At 45.6% G+C, this 20218-nt stretch overlaps 1 protein-coding gene across 5 annotated transcripts; it reads left to right on the top strand.

Annotated features, from left to right (window-relative positions):
• Window positions 1-475: 475 nt before the first annotated feature.
• On the top strand, window positions 476-20091 carry CABYR (calcium binding tyrosine phosphorylation regulated). 5 transcript variants are annotated; one of them, XM_032309393.1, is made up of 6 exons: window positions 477-1321; window positions 3761-3933; window positions 4033-4086; window positions 14546-15799; window positions 17856-18459; window positions 19861-19966. In XM_032309393.1, exons 2-5 carry the CDS (start codon window positions 3786-3788, stop codon window positions 18452-18454), a joined length of 2055 nt encoding a protein of 684 aa, XP_032165284.1. In that variant the 5' UTR covers window positions 477-1321; window positions 3761-3785; the 3' UTR covers window positions 18455-18459; window positions 19861-19966. The 5 variants fall into 5 exon arrangements, with proteins under 5 accessions (XP_032165286.1, XP_032165284.1, XP_032165282.1 ...); XM_032309391.1 differs by having other exon boundaries at window positions 479-1321; window positions 14543-15799; XM_032309396.1 differs by having other exon boundaries at window positions 501-1321; window positions 14543-14893.
• Window positions 20092-20218: the final 127 nt, after the last annotated feature.

The raw sequence follows: 20218 nt of genomic DNA, 5'->3' as shown, positions 1-20218 counted from the left end.
CCAGGATGGCCTGTCAAGGTCCGGCTACATAAGCATAAATGTCTCTTAATTTCCGAAGACACCACAAATGGGGTTTGTACTGAGGGGGTTTTAGTAGGTCATTTTCTGTCTTTGTTGGTTAAATATATTGTGAACCATCAGAAGTCATGGAAGCTTCATTTCACTTTTCTCTACCAAAGTGGGGCTGGAGGGTAGTGATGGACCAAAAGAATGTACCATCTGCAGACCTGTCCTCACACTCGAAATCTAAAATTAACTTTTCTCCTTTTAAAATATAATCTTCATGAGAAGAGGGAGCCTGCCACATAAGGGGCATTCAGTAATAATTATATGGATGAACTAATATCCGTAGGAAGTGCTCCGTGCAGCATAGACCAGAGCCTCAGCATGACCTTTTTTATTTTAAAGAGCTCTGGAAGCCTTAACTGTTTGAGTTTAAAAAAAAAAAAAAAGGTTTTATCAGATGGATGCCCTGAAGATATTATTTCATGGTAGATTTCCAGCGGTTCTTGTTTTTTAAATATATGAAAATGGATTACAATGAAGCCTTGGTCTTCATGGTTATGATGGAGGTTAAGGCTCGGTACAAACCTGTGAGCCAGAATGGTGAGAGAACAGGTTTTTGGAAGGACGCAGCCTTCCCTGTCCCGCTGGTGGCTGTCGAGGATGCGTTGTGCCCCGGGTATTGCAAAACTGTAATTAAGGGAAACTGGAATCTTAAGGGTTAATACCAAGGTCTCTCCACAGGGGATGGTCTCAAGAGGGAAAGTACGTGTTGCGGGAAATTGTTGTTCTCTTTATAGTAGTGTTTGTTCTGTATAACGTGACTAAAATTAGTCTTCGGAAAGGTGACTGAGAGTTAACAGGTGAGGTGGGGGAGTGGTGTGAAAGGCGCGGTGGTGACGGCGAGAACTGCCATAAATCTATTTCTCTTTCCTAATACAACAGCTCTTTTTTTATATTGTGCGACCAAAAGCGAAGAGGCTGTCGCCCTGACCGACTCCTGGCCGTTTGAAAACGCCCGTTTCCCTACGCCCGTTCGTATTCTGTCAGAAAACGCGAGGCGACTCCTCCGCTAGGCTCTCAGAGTTCCAGCCTTTGTTCCCTTCGGCTCCCCTTCGGCGTCCCCATTGGCTGGGAGCACTCAGGCTCCGCCTCCTTCCCTGGGAGCTGGAGCCCTCGGAGGGAGGGAGGGGCTTTGTGACGCACGGCCTGACGTCAGCAGGGATATAAAAGCTCCGTAGGGCGCTCGGGCTCCTACAGGAGCCGCCGGCAAGGGGGCAACGAGGAAGCACTATAGAGCACAGCCGGAAAGGAGAAGGTGGGGCGAATCTGGAGAAAAGGCCCCCCCCACCGTGTGGCCAGGAGGCAGTTAGGCTCTCGGGGCGCCTGCGCAGTGGGCTCGGTGGACAGTTCTTCCAGTGTGTGGGAAGGCGGAGGGCCTCCGGAAGGGGAGCCCGGTGGGGAAGGGCAGCCCAACCGGCGAGTGTGGCGGAGGTGCCGGATCTGGGCGGAGAGTCTGCCACCTCACCTCCAGAGCTAGTGGACGTGGAACCGGACCCGCTCTCCATTTCGGTGCCCTTGTCACCAAACAAATCCAACGGCAAACCGAGCCCAGACCCTGGCGTAGGTCCTGAGCGAATGAGTGATGTGTCCTGTTGAACGTTTCCAGTGGCCCCGAAGCCCCCACTCCCTCGTCCTCTGCCTCCTGCTCAGGCGTTAGCGCTGGGGGGATGGGTAAACTGGGAGCTCATGGTTCAGCATGGGGGTGGGGTCCGAAAACTGGTATTTGACAAACATTTTTTTAAAGGAGAGTTGTGGGAACAGTTAGGCGGTCACTGTTCAGCGTTCTTCAGTGTAGGTGTGTGTGAGTACCCGTTGATGTAAGCTTGCTTCCTTTCCCAGTCAGTATTTCTCAACTTGCTCAGGAAGGTTTTTTGCATGGGACTGTGTTGTAGGATGCTCGGCGGCATCCCAGGTCCCAGAGTCTGGTGTGGGTGGGGGCGCGGCTAGCACCTGCGCTGAGAACCAGTAGGATCACTGTACGGCCATTCTCTCCACGGTTGGTGACATCAGTCTCTCCACGGTTGGTGACATCAGCTGCTCACTGCCTGCAGGAAGGGTGTTTCGGTAGCTCCACCACGGCTGTTAGTAAGCCACGTTTCCAAACACGACTTACCTACCCTCACTGGAGTGCCAAGGGTGTACTTGAAAAAATCATACACACACGTACACACAAATAGAATATAAGTATATACATGGATCATACATAAAATTACTGCCTATGGCCCTTGACGTTTAGCATGTGGGCTTGCCAAAGCTGCGCCAGTAGTTTTTTTTAAAAGATGGTTTAATTTCGTAAAGGTCCCGTTGACTTACTCTAAGAGTAGGTTTTCATTAAAGGATTCAGTATACTTAATGATATCCTTAAAGGGTTTGCTTTGGCCAATAGAGATTCATTTTCTCCCCTGACCTTTGGGAAGACAAAATGCGCTTTTAAATATTCAGCATTTTGCTATGACACATTACTTTTTATTAGAGGTTGGCTCCTTGTATAATTGCTGTAACTGTGCAGCTTAGCCCCATGAAACTCATTACTCTCTTTATTGTAGGGATGTTGTTGACATGATTCATTATCTCACAGTATTCTCCCCTTTATAAGGACCCATAGGAGAAATTTCTCCTGGGTCTCAGTGTTCACAGTACCTGTGATTCACCCAGGCAGCTGATTTGGTTTTTTATCTCAGGAAAGACAGATCATTTAACCAACTGTTTCCTATTTTTTAATGTCTGTTGGGTAGCTCAAGGGCTGATCTGACACTCCCATCTCTATGAAAGTATAGGGCCTATGGCTTGTCTTAGGATATAACCTTACCTGTAGCTTCATCATATCTTTTCTACCATAATTTGCCCTTACCACTGAACTCATTTCCTTAAATAATTTTGTTCTTTTATAAACCTTAAATCATTTTCTACAATGAAACAACACACACACACTGACACACAGATTAGAATGGCAACCTCTGCAACTCTTGAGCATTGCAGGTTAGACTATGCAATACCCTTGGTACCACTTAAAATCCAGAAGGGCTGGAGGAGGGCGAATGAGGGCAGAGGTTAAGGGAGGATATGAGAAAGAGAGGCATATGGCAGTGGGTGGTATGATACCACAAGTAACTTATTCCTATTCTGATTAGTGTTAAGGCAAAATTAAATTTAAAGCTAAAAACTGTATATTGAAAGCTGATTGATGTGTCCAGGGGTAGATTTAGAAAAAGGAGGCAAAAGAGATTCTCTTGTAGAAAAACCCTATTCTACAATTCTATTTGATGAAGACAGAGAAAAGCCAGTGCCCCTATGTAGTTTTGAAGGATCTTGTTTATACACAGACATATGACCTTAATTTATCTTTCTGGAAATTCTGTACAAAATATTTACTGAATTTTACAGGAACAAGTTTTGTTTGGTTGCTTGATTTTTCCTTCTTTGTTTTTAGTATGATCCTAGAGTTCTTGGCAGGGCTTTTCTCATGGGTTTCCTTAATAGTACCATATCACTCATCTGCACATAATCTACTGGGTGTGTGTGTGTGTGTGTGTGTGTGTGTAATTAGCTCATTTTTGTTAGAATAAATGCCTAGAGGTTAAACTCAAGCTAACAATTTCAATAGGAGATAGGTTTATTCTTAGAAACTACAGTTATCTCGTGAATATTTCAGTAAAAAATATATACTATAAGACTTTGTTTTTCTTCATTATAGTTGAGATTACAGACATCCTGCCAAAATGATTTCTTCAAAGCCCAGACTTGTCGTACCTTATGGCCTCAAGACTCTGCTTGAAGGAGTCAGCAGAGCCGTTCTCAAAACCAATCCACCAAACATCACCCAGTTCGCAGCAGTTTATTTTAAAGAACTTATTGTGTTTAGAGAAGGTTTGTTACTCCTTTAGATTATATACGTGTTGCTTTGAAAAGGAAGGCATTTTAAATTGGGCATTTTATGTATCTAATTTCCTGTATTTATTCCTTCAGGGAATACTTCTCTGGATATAAAAGATCTTGTTAAACAATTTCATCAGATTAAAGGTAAGTAACACAAGTGTTAACAGTTGACTAATCCTAGTTATAAATTATTGCATCATTACCACCATATGTTTAAGAATGGTGCCCATAAATATTTTTTGTTTAATCACTCTGATGTTTTGAAAAATAAACCATCCATGTGATTATTTAATTATTTGATCCATTTTTAAAAAATCTGGAGATACGTCTGGAGGATTTTAAATCTTTAAAAGACAAAAATAGGAGAGACTCAACCTTCAAACCATTTGGTACAATGAGACCTCAAACAGTGTGGATAAGCTATAAGTGAAACCCTTTTCTTTCTTTCTTTTTTTTTTTTTTTAAGATTTTTTTTTTTTTTTTGACAGAGATGAGAGGCAGGCAGAGAGAGAGGAGAGCAGAGAGCCTGATGCAGGGGCTCAATCCCAGGACCCTGAGATCATGACCTGAGCCGAAGGCAGAGGCTTTAACCCACTGAGCCACCAGGGCGCCCTGAAACCCTTTTCAATGCCCCCATCTTAAAGGAAGTACACTGAACTTTGAAGAAAATTGGATGTTGTAGTAATAAAGACTAAATGATAATGAGATATACTATATAGGAAAGTTGTATAAACATTCTTCTTGGAAGATTTTATTAAAGAAACATCCTTTTTTCTTTTTTCCTCCCTGTGATAGGTTACCTGCAGTCCAGTTGGAGGGCAGGGGATCAATTAGGTGTTACTGACCACCTTTTCTGTTCTAAGAGTCTCTAGATAGTGAAGAGAAGTTTTTCCTAGAAAGTGTCTTCTCCAGCCGTCTCTGTGGCTTAGGGCGATCCCTCTGCTTAGAAGAGAAGTTGTGTTTTATGTGTGTATGTGTAAATGCCTATGTAAACATGACAGCATGAAATTGCATTGACAGAAGAGCAACGAAAAAAGAGAAAGGCCGGGCGCCTGGGTGGCTCAGTGGGTTAAAGCCTCTGCCTTCGGCTCAGGTCCTGGGATTGAGCCCCGCATTGGGCTCAGCAAGGAGCCTGCTTCCTCCTCTCTCTGCCTACCTCTCTGCCTACTTGTGATCTCTGTCATGTAAATAAATAAAATCTTAAAAAAAAAAAAAAAAAGAAAAAAGGAAATTTTAAAAAAGGCAAAGTTTACATGGTGGGAGGATCAAAGCAAAGGGGGATAAATCGGTCATCCCAAGGACAGGCACACACATCTAAAAGAATGGTAAGCAGCAGCTTTTGGCAGAATTTTGTGGGGAAAACAGAGACTTGTGGTCAGTGAGGGAAATAAGGAAATAATTTTTGCTGCATTTGCTAGCCAATATTTTGGAATGACTGTAAAGAAAAGGTAGGATCAGGTGAGGCTGAGCTACTTTTATATTCTGCCAGTTTGGTGATGCCAATACATAACCTAGTCAAGCTAGGGAGAAGTCAGGAGTAGAACCTAGGAAAATGTAAAAAACGAGGATTTGAATCTGCAGTGAAAGATATACTCCCAACAGAACAAGACTAAAACCAGCAAAGAATCAGCATTTGTGAAGGGGCAGGAGAGTGAAGCGCTGTGGTTCTGGAATATTTGCTCTCGAGTCTGACCACTTCCCTGCAGGGTCCTGATGGCATCTCAGCTTACCATGGGATGCAGGTCTGGGCTTTGCTTGCCACCAGCAGGATTCAGACAAGTGCTAGAACACGGACCATTCTCCCCTTCCCTATCAGGCTGGTTTCTCAAGAAGTCAAGGTAATGGCAGGCTTGTACTCATGCCCTCTACACCAGGAGCTATGTTTGAGAGCCTTAGGAGTAAGCAGGCTTCCTATGTTTGAGAAGGATGGTAAAGTTGGTGAATCTTTATGAGGGGAGGTAATTAACTGGTAGCTTTTGAGACAGATTTGTTTACTGAGAAACTTACCCACCCACATTCAGTTTAGCAAGTGGACTAAACTAATGTGGATTAGTTTAATTAACAGACTGGGCTGATGGGATAGCTATACTTCCCATAGAGGTAAGAAGAGGGAAATAAATGCTTTTCTCCTCCAGTAACTACAGATACCAAGGCAATTTACATAACATGCAAATAATCCTAAAAGTGAGTTCACTGTATGGCTGTAGAGACAGATTGCTCTTGGGTGGTAGAATAAAATGAACATTGTGTGTTCTAGTTTACCAGGGAGATGAGAAGGTAACATGAAGTTATGACTAGAAAACATAGAGCTCTTTGTTACTATCTAAAACCAGTTTGGCTCATTTATCTGACTTTTATTGTCCTGTCAACTGATTTCATATTGGCAAAGCATCCATTAACTTAGGTTGTATCATAGATCCTGCACGATTCCATCTGCATCCAGGAAAGCATCACTTGGGGCTAAAGAGGGACTATCTACGGATATACATCTTAAGGTTTCCATTTGGTAGGGCACTTCCTCCCGAGTGACATCCTCCTATCTTCCAAATGGTTTAATTCCTCAACTGCTATTCCTGTGGGAATGCCAAGCAAATTTGCTGCATGGTGGTTTAGTTCTCTACAAGGAAAATGTGAATAGAACAAGTGGCATCTTTTCCTTTTTTTTTTTTTTTTAAGATTTTATTTATTCATTTGACAGACAAGAGATCACAAGCAGGCAGAGAGGCAGGCAGAGAGAGAGGAAGGAAGCAGGCTCCCTGCTGAGCAGAGAGCCCAAAGCAGGGCTCAATCCCAGGACCCTGAGATCATGACCTGAGCCGAAGGCAGAGGCTTTAATCCACTGAGCCACCCACGTGCCCCACATCTTTTCCTTTAAATACACTTCCCTTATATGGATCCCGGTGCCAGGTATGGACGGTGGTGCCTGTAAGATCCTACATGCTCTGCTGGTCTCAGGGATTGTGGCTCTCCCAGGCTTTCCATGATTTGTAATATGGGAACATGGACCATTCTTTGAGGACTATGTCAGTTGACCCTCATTCTGGTCTTTCAGTCTCTTCAGCATGAGAGCATCAGGTATTAGCATTTGGTAAGTTGGGACAGAGTCTCACATTGATCCCTGGTGCATTTGTCCCCATTTAACTCCCAAGTATTAGACATGAGCATGAAAGACATTTGTTTTATATCCACAGTACATCCCTGCACATATCATTTGTTTTATTTGAACACTTCATCCTGGATTTTTCTAGGAAGGAAGCCCATATTTGGCAGGCTTCTTTATAGGACCAGTAGTGTTTACCCGTCTCCCCTGCGCCTTTAAAAACTCATGTAAACTCAGGTAATGGAAGAGGGAGGAGGAAAAGAACCAGACATGAGAGCACACTTTTCTTACTTCTCTGTTCTTTCATCGCTTCCACCATTTTCCAGAGCCTGGGACCTTTAGGATGGTCCCTGGCTCTGTCTGGGATCCCTTGTGGCATATGCCTATTTCCAAAGCAGTTCATGCTGCAGAACACTTCTGTGGATCCTCTTGTTTTTCTGCAGTTGGATGAAACAGATCTCACTACCATGTGAATCAGTGAAAGTGCCCCTGTTTTTTCAGCCTTCTCAGGAGAGTTTCTTCATTAAATAGTACTGAATCATTAACTGAGGGGATTTTTTAAAAAAATATTTTATTTATTTATTTGACAGACAAAGATCACAAGTAGGCAGAGAGAGGAGGAAGCAGATTCCCTGCTGGGCAGAAGCCCAATGTGGGGCTCAATCCCAGGACCCTGGGATCATGACCTGAGCCGAAGGCAGAGGCTTAACCCACTAAGCCACCCAGGTGTCCCTAACTGAGGGAATTTTAGAAACTCAGGTGATCTTTTAAGACAAAAGAATTTTCTCTTAAGTTCTACCACTTACTACATCACAGGTAGGAAAAGAAGGGAAAGAGGAATGGAATTAGCAAGTACAGGCATACCTTGGAGATACTGTGGGTTCAGGTCCAGATCACCATAAAGCGAATCACCATAAAGCGAATATTGCAATAATGCCAGTTAAATGAACTCTTTTGGTTTTCCAGTGCCTATAGAAGTTATGTTTATACTATAGTCAAGTGTGCAATAACATGTCTAAAAAAGAAACCAGTGTACATATCTTAATTAAAAAAATACTTTATTGCTAAAAAATGCTAACTATCATCTGAGCTTCCAGAGAGATGCCTTGATGTTGGCGGCTGCTGACTGATCAGGGTGGTGGTTTCTGAAGGTTGGGGTGTCTGTGGCAGTTTCTTTAAGTCTTGAGTGAAGTTTGCTGCACTGAATGATGCTTCCTTTCATGAATGATTTCTCTGTGGCATGTGATACTGTTTGATAGCATTTATGCCTAGAACTTTTTTCAAAATTAGAGTCAATCTCAACCCTGCTGCTGCTTGATCAACTAAGTTTATAGAATACCGTATATCTGTTGTTGTCATTTCAACAATCGTCACAGCATCTTCACCAGGATTGTAGATTCCATCTCAGGAAAGGACTTTCCTTGCTTATCCATTAGAAGCAACTCCTCATCCATTCAAGTTTGATCTTGAACTTGCAGCCATGCAGCCACATCTTCAGTGACTTCCTCTACGGAAGTCTGGAACCCCTCCCAAGTCACCCAGGGGGGTTGAAGTCAACTTCTTCCAGACTTCTCATAATGTGATATTTTGACCTCATCCTATGAATCATAGATGTTTTTAATGGCATCTAGAATGGTGAATCCTTTCCAGAAGGTTTTAATCTGACTTCACCCAGATCCATCCAAGGAATTCTTATCTTTTACAATGATAGCCTTATGAAAGGTATTTCTTAAATAATGAGACTTGAAAGTTGAAATGACTTCTTGGTTCATGGACTGCAGAGCTGATGTATTAGCAGGCATGAAAAACACATTCGTTGTACATCTCCATCAGAGCTCTCAGGTCACCAGGTGCGTTGTCAGTGAGCTGTACTATTTTGAAAGGAATCTTTTATTCTGAAAAACAAGTCTCAACAGTGGGCTTAAACTCTTCAGTAAACCATGGTATAAACAGACATGATGTCATCTAGGCTTTATTGTTCATTTCTAGAGCACAGGCAAAGCAGATTTAGCATAATTCTTCAGGGCCCTAGGATTGGGCCCTAGCTTTGGCTTCAACTTGAAGTCCCCAACTGCAGTAACCTAACAAGACAGTCAGCCTGTGCTTTGAAGCTTTGAAGCCAGGCATTGCCTTTTCCTGTCTAGCCATCAAAGTCCTAGGTATCATCTTTTACTGTCAGAATGTTTCATCTACATTGAAAATCTATTGCTTAGTGTAGTCACCTTTGTTGACGATCTTAGAGCTTCTGGGTCACTTGCTGCAGCTTCTCCATCCGCACTTGCTGCTTCACCTTGCATTGTTATGTCACAGAGGCGGCTTCTTGCCTTAAACCTCACCATCCACCATCCACCAGCTTCAGACTTCTCTCCTGCAGCTTCCTCACCTCTCTCAGCCTTCCCAGAACTGAAGAGAGTCCAGACCTGGCTCTGGACTAGGCTTTGGCTTAAGGGAACGTTGTGGCTGGTTTGGCCTATCCAGACCACTCAGACCTTCTCCATCTCAGTAGTAAGGCTGTTTTGCTTATCATTTGTGTGTTCACTTTCAATTTTCCTTTAAGAACTTTTCCTTTGCATTCACAACTTCTCTAACTGGTTGGCATAAGAGGCCTCGCTTTTGGCCCGTCTCAATTTTCAAATGCCTTTCTCACTAAGCTTAATCATTTCTAGCTTTTGATTTAATATGCGAGACATGTGGCTCTCTCTTCCTTTCACTTGAACACTTAGAGGCCATTATAGGGTTATTCTTTGGCCTAATTTCAATATTGTTGTTTCTGGGAATTAGGGAGGTTCCAGGGGAGGGAGAAAGATGGAGGAACAGCCAGTCATCCTAGATTGACATAGGGCTGCCACAAAGCTTCAATCGGTAGCGGGGGAAAAAGGTGTATTTATGAAGTAAAATGAAGTGAGATATTTTGTCCTAGGTCCTTAAATATATTTTGTCAATCAAGGCAACTTTATAAGGTAACATCATTACAATTTTATGTTGAAATCTGGTGCTTGGGCATGATTAAAAAAACTTGTAAGCTTCTAAAAATTAATTGCCAGGTTAGGATCGAAACCTAGATCTTCCCTAGCAGCATAACTCATACTCTTTCCATAGTAAATAATATTCTCTGATCCCTCTGGAAAAACTTTAAATTCTTGAACTGAAAGTGGAGAGGGACTTCAGCTCCCTTTCCCCATAGTGTATCCTCTTCCACTTCCTCTGGGGTCACTTTCTTGTGTAGAGCCTGAGGCCAGATTGTGCTAGTTCTCACTTTTTCACCACTCTGTGAGAAGAGGGCAGTGGTTTCCCCATGTGGAGTGGCAGATGAAATCTCAACACCATCACCTTCCATCCCCTTCAGCTTTACTGAGTCTAGTTTTTAGTACCAGCCCTCTCCTGCTCCCAACAAAGGCAGGAAATAGCTAACTCTTTGGAAGAATCAAGAAAGCCTAGCCCAACTGAGTTAACCTGTTAACTTTTTTTTTTTTTTTTTAAGATTTTGTTTCTTTGAGAGAGACAGATAGTGACAGAGATAGTGAGAAAAAGCACAAGTGTGGAGAGGGAGCCTGATGTGGGGCTCTATCTCAGGGCCCTGGGAACATGACCCAGGCTGAAGGCAGACTCTTAACCCACTGAGCCACCCAGGCGCCCCAACCCATTAACTTTTCTTATTGATCCTGGACATTCTTGGTTTGGCCATAAAATAGTAATTATAATCATGCACTGCTGCTGATCATTGGGCCCAATTTCAATTTCTATGCAGCACCATAGCAGCTATGCATACCATTAAATGTCTTATTTATTCATATTAAATATTCATAATGTTTTTAGTTTAATTCTTATGTCAAATTCTATTTTTATATATTATTTTCACAGTTGGTTACACATACTTGTGGCCATTCTCTTATTAAATAAATGAGAAATGTATCAATTTTAGAACAATCTATACTAAATTTTGTGAAGCTCTGGTGCTACTCTGCACTTTCCTGGGCATTTTTTTTATGTAAGGCTATACCGATTCCCTAAGCGGGGATGTACTGTGCCAGAATGGTCCTTTGTATTTCTTGAAGTCTCATATTTGCCTAGACAGGGTGGTGATTTGTACACAGGTAAGAATTTCATTAAGTTTAAAAACGTTCAAATAATTATCTGGTTGTGATACTGGGAAGGGGACTGGGGTGTTTTATGCTTTTTCATTGTGGTAAGATTAATCAGTTGCGGAATAGTCCATACTAAAGAAGAACAATAAATCATGGACCCAGTTGATGGTATTGTCAAGGGTTGGGGTCAGATTGGCAGCCTAGGACAGAAATACAGGATTAGGAGTAAGAGAGGAAGCAGATACAGCAGACCAGGAAAATGAGGACAAGGGGGTCAGGGACACTAGGACACAAGAGTCAGTATGGGCAGGAAGAACATCTTGGACCTGAGCAGCTAACTGTAGCTCTCTGCTGTCCAGGAACGTTGACAGTGCCCTGATGTTCACAAAATCCAAACCCTTCAGTGTCACAGGGATACTTCTGAAAAAACATTAAGCTAGTGTACGTTGATTTCAGATAGCCTCCCATTGTTCTTCGCTCCGTTCATCTCTACCCATTGATGTGTTCATTTGCTTTAGGGGAAAATGCGAACACAGTTTGGAAGCCATTTTACTCAGCAGTGAGTTTCCAAAGTTCATAGTAAGAAACACTTTGGAGTTTTTCAGGAGCCTGTTTTCGTTGAGGGAAGATTTTCTTGGAATTTGCAGAGCTGACTTTTAAGAGCCCAAGATACCAGAATCAAGTCTTTATTTTATATATGCCATAGGATATAAGCTCCTTTCCTGCTGCGAAGGGTCGGGAAACAGGAAGTCCTTCCTGGCGTGGGACTGTGGTCCAGGGCGTGGGCAGTGGACATGAAGTGCTAGCTGAGACTGGAAGTTGTTGTAAGCAAGATGGGGGAGAATCTCTGACTGGAATTCTCTAAAATCCGAACGTAAGGCTTGTGCTTTGCTTTCCCGGGTGCCTCTCAGAGCAGCTGCATGGTGAGTGTGACACTGCGTCTAACATAACCCGTGCTCCGTTCAGCAGCCACACTGTAATCGTCATGCTCAGATGTTCAGTCCGTAATTACTGAAAGAATAAATTTGAAGCTGTAGATTAGAAATCATGGAGGGTCTGTCTCAGCTGGGCCAGAGGTAAGATGTCTGGTGTCCCAGGGCCCGCATGTGGCTGGTAGTTGTCCAGCTGTGTCCCAGTGGTCCCCGAGTGCTGACTAGCAGGGAATCGGGCTGGGACATAGCGAAGTTACTCGCCACGCCAGCAGAGAGCTGCAGCACGAAATGTTCATGCTGGGGCTAAATAAAAACTGGCAGCTGGGCCTCCGATGCTAACGAGGAACAAATTAAATTAGGAAAGGGATCTCCCAGGAAATAACAAGCCACATTTCCCACAAAGTGGAAATCCTTCAGCGAATACGGCCAAGTCCGGGACTAACACGCGGGGCCCAAGCAGTAGGAGTGGTGGCTCTCCTCAAGGCCACCAAGAGTCGGCGAAGAGCAACATGGATCAGAACCAGCGCTTACTCCAGCATTTTGTTTCCTTCTTTAGAAGTGGCAGAACCTTTGCTAAGTACCCCTAAAAGGCTGACTTAATTAGCCAAAAGAGACTAAGTATTTTTAATGTTTTAATATTTTTAACCTAGATCAGGTACATTTTACCATTTGGAAACAAGCATTTTAATGCAAATAGAGAAAGTAAAGTAATGCTTTCTGACATGTCTGTCATAGTGTGTAAATTTTGATCCCTTTCCAAGACCAGGCCGTGCAAAGAAAGCGTTCTACGATCTGAACCCTCCTACCTTTGCCATCATCTCCCTCTCCATGCACCAGACAGCCCGTTACTGCCCGATTTTTGGTTTATGCTGCTTCCTTCTCTAGGAGCTGCCGTGTACCTTTCAAATCCCACCTATCTGTAAAGTCCAGTTCGTTATTTTATTTAACAAATCTTTAAATTCCTGCCCATTGCCAGACACTGAGCTAGGTGAAAGTCAGTGGAGGGAGAGAGATTTCAGCTTCAGCCATGACGGAGGGGCTGCTGGCACACTTAGCCTCCTATCCTCAACCATCATAAAAGCTGGAGCGATTCTATAAAACAAAGTCCAGTGCCTGGATCCCTAGGAGATGAGATTCACAGAAAGTGAGCCCCCTCATCAGCCTAGCAGCATTTTCCAATTTCTTATACCAGTAAAGTGAAGCCAAGCACAGAGTGGAAGTGCATCTGGGAAGAGAAAATGGAGCAGCAGAGTTTGGGGCTACTACTATGGCTGGGATTTGGGCAACAAAGTATCAGAGAGGGGGTGTTTGTAGGGAAGGATCCCCCAAGTCTGCAAATCCATTTCCTTTGGGTTGCTGGCCAACTCTTGAGCTGCCTGTGTGTGGAGGATGGCTTGAGGCTTAGGAGGGAAAAGCTGGCAGAATAGACGCTGAGGGGATATCAGAAGTGGGGTGCTGCCGGGGGGCAGTGGGCTTGGGCCCAGCCAATATGAAGAGGCTTATGAGGCCCTGATATGCAATGAGAGCCCAAGAAGGTCACAGCTGAGGAATACAGACTGTGCAAGGAGTAAGAACAAAGCTGAAACACACCCACTTTCTGCCTTTCCTGCCGATTTCATTATGATATGAGGGAAATGCTTCCCGAAGCGAAAACCCTTAGTAGAACAAGCAGCTGTGAAAGCGTGTGATAAGGAAGGGGTGTGGGGGACAGGAAGGTGCTGAGCAGAGGAAAGGGTTCCCCTAACCTAGGAGCTCTTCTAGGTCATTAGCTGTCTCGACCTCCCAAGCCAGGGGAATGCCCTCATGCCTGAGGAGTCGCTGCAGCCACTGATGGATCCAGAGTTCTCTTTCTGCCTCTCTGGGTCAGTTCGACTTTAGCTGCTGCGTTATCACACCTTACCAGCAAGTGCTACCATTTTTAGGTTAGACTAGATGACGTTTCCTAATGTCAAAATATTTTATAGGCCCCATTGTCCCATTCACTATTAAATTCTATATAATACCAGTTTTCTTACATTGAGGACTGCTTTTATTGACATGACAGTATTTGTTTCATTAAGAACCCATTATGTCAGCTGAAGATTAGATCACTTACTGGTCAGGTGGGAACCCCTGCCCTCACCCCCTACACCCCCCAGAACACTTGGGTTTTGTGTAGGAGTTTGGATCAGGAGCTTTGCCCATGGAGGTTTCTAGCTTCCTTAGTTCTAGGCAGTTGCGCTGACCAGCTGAAGGTGGTACTTGCTTCCTCGTTTTGTCACTGTGCTACACAGAGTTACTGATTTTGGAGACGAACTGAGGTGTCTTCTGAGCGGGTAAGGACAGGGAAGTTTACGCACCCATTCTAAATGACAGATGCTGGGAAACTGAGCAAAACTCCTCCGTGCTTGTGTGTGTATTGACAACCGAGTGTTCAACCTGTTACTGCTTTAAAATCGGGGTGGGGAGGGACATCTGCTTATTAACCCATGTGGCTTTTTTAGTAGAGAAGTGGTCAGAAGGAACGACACAAGAGAAGAAAGCAGAATGTATGAAAGAAAAGGAAGAAACATCTATAGTTTCCCAAGAACCTACACGGATGGAGAAATCCACGGACACAGAAGAGGACAATATCACTGGACCACTGTTTATGAACAAAACCACTCAGTTCCCATCAGTTCACTCGGAGGTGCCCCAGGAGCCCGAGGAGACACCTGAAGCAGCTCGTGGTTCCACTTCGAAACTGTCTACCCCTAAGATGACGACCCCACCGTCATCACCACCTCCGGCAGCTGTGTCACCAGAGTTCGCTTACATCCCAGCAGACCCAGCTCAGTTTGCTGCTCAGATGTTAGGTAAAGTTGCATCTGTTCATTCTGATCAGTCTGACGTGTTAATGGTGGACGTGGCCACGAGTATGCCTGTGTTTTCCGACGAGGCGCTGAGCTCAGAGGCTGTCGAAGATGCTGGGGCGGCCACTCCTGCTGCGTGTTCTGCAGAGGGGTCCGTCCTTCAGGTTCTGAGCCAAACAGCTGTCCGTGTAGATTTGGGTTCTAAACCTAAAGACGATGAAGCTGAACCAGCAGCGGCTTCCTCCTTCCCCTTGCAGGATGAACAAGAACCTCCTGCTTACGACCAAGCTCCCGAGGTCCCTTTGCAGGCCGATATTGAGGTCACCTCCTTCGTTCACATATCATCTATCTATAACAATGAGCCTGTGATTGAAGGAGTCGCTTACGTGGAGCAAATACCAGAAAACATAGTTATCCCTTTTACTGATCGCGTTGCTTCTCTTAAAGAACATGAGCCACCACTTAGTCCCATACCTGTAGCCCTTGCCACGGGCATGTCTGAGAAAGCTGTGCGTTCTGTAAAACAGCTGGAGGAGGATAATTCCTCAGTCCATATGGAGGCAGAAGCAACAGTTCTGCTCCCTGACACCTCTTTGGAAGGTCAGCCTGCACAGCTCCTGGAGGCAGAGGGCTCCACCCAAGCAGTAGGCTCTGAAAAACCTCTGCGCGTTGCAATGGAGTTCACTGCCCTAGTCCCTGGCAACCCTGGGCAGGAGTCCTGGGGAAACTCTGCAGCCCAGGAGATGGAGGTCCAACTCGTGCTCTCCGGGGAAGCTGCCACAGCAGTGCTCTCGGCTGCACAGGGAAGGGCAGCGGGTGGTGCCCCCCCTCCTCCTCCAGAAGGTCTTACTGAGCCAGACCCTGAACCACAGCGGGAAGCAGCACTTGAACAAGGTTTGACGGAGCCAGGTAAGAAAATCAGGTACTTACAACATTACCGATTATATTTTCAGGTGACCTCTGTATTGCAGGTAACCACGGACGTGGGCTCCCTCCAGGTTGGTCAAAAGGCTCGATTTTCAATAGGTTTTAAGATGGCAAAACTCCGTTAGGGCTTTGTTGTACTTGAGATTTTACTCTTATGAGATGAGTGATTTTAAAGTGACATCCCCCAGCCTGGCCTCCAAGTTGGGTCACCGAGCACTTTTGGACATGGCCCACGGAGTGAAAAACCCGAGTCAGGCACAAAATCTGGGATCTGGATCTGCTGTTGCAGATGTCGGCCAGGGGCTGTTGGTCTGAAATTGCTCACTTGTGAGTGTAAACTCCAACCACACAACGCCGTCCAAGGTGTGGCCCGTGAGAGACATGGTGGTGTGTCGCCCCTGCTTTCGCCCTGCAGTTGGGGGCCTCTGCAAGAGGGTGCGGGGAGCCTGCGGGACCCTGCCTCTCTGCCAGGGGGCTCCTGCAGCCACGGGGGCAGCTCCAGAGCTGGACGGACAGGACGGTTCGGCCACACTTCTGTCCCACGGGTGAGTGCCGAGGCGGTGCAGCAGAAAGGCTGGCCGTCCGCTTGAGCTGCTAAGAGGACTGGTCTCCTCCCTTCAGCTCCCCCAACATGTGTGAAAATCCCCACCGCGAGCTGCGCTGCTGGCCGTCACCTGGGCTTGCCTGTGACACAGACATGGCTTGATCTCTCCCTCCGTCTAACTATGGACTTGGGTCTGCCCTCTCCCACCTCCACCCCTTGAGGGCTAGATGGAGCTGACTTCCCCGCTCCCTTTTGCAGAAGTCCTCTTCCACACTGACTCTTCCCAGAGCCGGAAAGGTCAAGTGTTACCAAAGCAGGTGTTTTGGGATCAAATTCTGTCTGGCAGTATGACGGGGATCTGCACCACTGAAAAGGTTGAGGGCAGCATCGGGAGCTAGCATGCAGGACAGGCACAACCCTTGTGGCGGGAGCAGCAGTGACACCCCAAGTCCGGCTCCCCGGTGCCTTGCCCTTTTTCTAAAGCACCACGTGGAGCCTGCAAATGGAAGGCTAGCTTGTACGTGTTTTCTAACTGGCTTGCAGAAGGATCCATTGACCGCATCTGAAGCCACTGAAAACTCACCAGCTTAATCATGTGCATAGTGTTCTGTTCTTTTCTGGGGAAGAAAAGCTGTACCAGGGATATGAGGCCCCGTGTTCAAACAGGGAATGCAGTACAATTTGGGTCCGATGCCACCTCTCCCTCAGGAAGAAGTTTCACCTCCATCCCATCTTCTAGGACTTAGTTCTCCAAGACCGTACAGTCTTCATTAGGCCAGTTAAACTTGCCGTCATAGATGCTGTGGTATTAAGCAGATGGATGGCACTCCCAGACGTCTTTATTTCCCCTTAAAGAGCCCTTCTGGGACCAACACACCTTTTCCTGCCACCTAGCACCTATGATTTCAAGCCTGGCCTAAAGGGGGTGCTCTCTGGGGTTCTGAGTCCTAGATTCTGTGATGTCCTGAGTGTGGTGACCAATTAATGTGAGATTATGGGGCCTGTCAAGGGCCAGAGATAAGTGATAATGTGACCAAAAGTGGAGGCCCCATGTGGACTTCTTTAGTAAAGAAAAACTCACTATGCAGGTGCATTAACGCTTTGTCACTGGCTTCACATACACTTCAATCGATTCTTTTGGTAAAGCCCCAAGTGTGGATGCTCCACGCCCTGCGTGCAGGCGCTGTGGTGGCAATGTCTCAAGCTGGTGGCTCTGGGACCGGCGGCTTCGGATGAGCTCGCAGCTTCAGCCACAACTCGAGTGCCCCTGCCACCTGCTAGCACGACCCTGTTCTCACTTTCCAGTGGTAGAGAGCCTCACGTCTTTCACATTACCAAACATGATTTAGCCCTCTCTATAGCATGCTTTATGGCACATGTTACTATGAGAGCTGTTTGTTTATATGTAAAGAAAATTTACAAAGACATTTCTGTGCATAGTGCCGGATACAGAGACCGACCTTTAATGCCTGCAAATTTTTTTTTTTTTTTTAGCCATAGCAGCAAGCGAAGCAGGACAACCACCACCATACTCTAACATGTGGACCCTTTATTGTCTAACTGATATGAATCAGCAAAGTCGCCCATCACCGCCACCTGCACCTGGGCCTTTCCCCCAAGCAACCCTCTATTTATCCAATCCTAAGGATCCACAGTTTCTGCAGCAGCCACCGAAAGTTACTTCTCCAACTTACGTGATGATGGACGACAGTAAGAAGACCAGTGCCCCACCTTTTATTTTAGTAGGCTCGAATGTTCAGGAAGCTCAGGACTGGAAACCTCTTCCTGGACATGCTGTTGTTTCTCAGTCAGATGCCTTGAAGAGATACGCTGCAGTCCAAGTACCCATTGCTGTTCCTGCAGATCAGAAATTCCAGAAACATACCCCAAATCCCCAGAATGGTAGTCCTCCTCCAAGTGGACAAGATGTCCCCAGGCCACAAAGCCCAGTTTTTCTTTCTGTTGCATTCCCAGTAGAAGATGTAGCCAAAAAAGGTTCAGGATCTGGTGACAAACGTACTCCCTTTGGAAGTTACGGTATTGCTGGAGAAATAACCGTGACTACTGCCCATGTTCGCAGAGCAGAAACCTAAAACTGGTAGGTGACTCTTCCTACCAAAATATGTGGGCCTTAACATACTAGTACTTTCATTTGTTGACCTGGAGATAGAGGTATTTACAGAAATTGAATTGAGATATGCAAAGAGTTGGGGCATACTCAAATGTGATGTGGTTATTATCTCCCAAGTTCATTACCCTGGATTACTAAGAAATGCAGAGTAGGTGCACTGCACCATGATGACTCACATAGAGGACTCAGGGCCCAAGACCTGAACCAATCCACTCAATCACCTTTGAATACCTGGTTCTTCAGCTAGCCCCATGGAAGATGCTAAAAAGGGATGGCTTTACAAGAAAAAAGATATTAGGTAGGAATTTTGTATAACTGCAGGTGAAGGGGTGGGTCGGGGCAGGGGCCAGATGCAAGCACTAGGGCCAACTGGAGAGAGGGGTGACAGGTCAGAGATGCGGTGGAGCACCTTGTCACTGTAGGAGGCTTGTTCCTTGGAGAGTGAAGATTTACAGACTGGGCAGGCTAGAAAATAGCTGAAGGACCTAAACAACTGACAAGAACTGGATCAGACCATTTACTCACAAATCATCTTTAAGTTCTTCATTCCACTAGTACCTTCTGTCCCATGCTCGTACCACCTTCCCTGTGTGTGGGCAGAGCCTGGCCTAGACCTACCCCCTCAATGTGGGAACAGACAGAGAACTCATGATACCATGTGAAGCACAGTAAGGGCAACAATGACCCTCCTTTATTAGGGTGTTCAGGCCCGGATGTCATCTGACCCCTGAGGCCCAAGAAGGAACCAGCCTTGCAGAGAGCCTAAAGACCAGGGCTAGGGCAAGAAAGAGCAGACTCAGACATACCAAGGAGGCCAAAATAAAACTGGTGGGGAGGAGCTGGGGACGGCACCTAAGAGGACCTCAGGATTCAGGGCCCCGGATCCGAAGGACAGACACTGGGGTTGATAGCTCAACAGGAAGTCAGAAGAATGACAAACCTAGAAGGCAGGAGGAGGTCACTAGAGGAAGCAGGGAGACAAGATAATACAATGCAAGGTCAAAGCCATACACCAAAGAGTTGATACTTCCCTGGGAATTTCATGCTGAATACCCCACAGGCAAAAGCTAGATTTCCTTCACAGGCAGGTCCAAGTACCACAGTGACAGTATTTCAGGAGATTACTCTGTTATCAAATCTTAGGTCTATGTGCCCTTCTCATTCACCCCCTTTGTAGACTTTCAGTGGAATACTCAGAATGGCTGTTTTTAGCATGAAATGCTGGGCTATAGCAGTGCAAATTACAGACCGCTACATGATTAGATAAGACTTTAGTAAGGGGAGGGTAGACCTCACATTTCTGTCATGCCACTCATTTTACATGTTCCGTTTAGTGATTAAACAACTCACTGTTTACATTCCTAACAGATGCTGGATACGATGCCGTTTGAGCCAACGTTCAAGGTGGAGTCTGCCACCGAGCGTACTTTGTCAATAAACTTCCTGCAAGCATAAAACCCTGCGCTCTTATTTGTAACTTAGGACAATCGATTACAAAAGACCTTAAATCTTTTCAGACTTGTGGAGCCTTGAAAACAACTCCACTCTATTAGCAGAGCTACAGGGCTTTCTAGGCCGGTCTCCCCACCCTCCCCGCACCTTCCCGCCCCGGACGACCAGTACTACAGAGTGTGCAAGCTGCTGGGCAGGCTCCAGGCCCCGCAGAGGGCGGCACAGGGCCGGCTTGGTAAGGACACTCTGGGACTGCGGATCAGAGTAAGAAACC

This window comes from Mustela erminea, chromosome 13, assembly GCF_009829155.1.
Source record: "Mustela erminea isolate mMusErm1 chromosome 13, mMusErm1.Pri, whole genome shotgun sequence".
Taxonomy (NCBI): domain Eukaryota; kingdom Metazoa; phylum Chordata; class Mammalia; order Carnivora; family Mustelidae; genus Mustela; species Mustela erminea.
Note: the sequence above shows the minus strand (reverse complement) of the source record. Positions and strands in the feature narration are given on the sequence as shown.

Bases quoted from the DNA above. Each gene is read 5' to 3' on its own strand.
- CABYR (XM_032309391.1), top strand. From the start codon at position 3,786: ATGATTTCTTCAAAGCCCAGACTTGTCGTACCTTATGGCCTCAAGACT. The intron at 4,087-14,542 runs GTAAGTAACACA...TGGCTTTTTTAG, and splicing joins ACAATTTCATCAGATTAAAG to TAGAGAAGTGGTCAGAAGGA. The intron at 15,800-17,855 runs GTAAGAAAATCA...TTTTTTTTTTAG, and splicing joins ACAAGGTTTGACGGAGCCAG to CCATAGCAGCAAGCGAAGCA.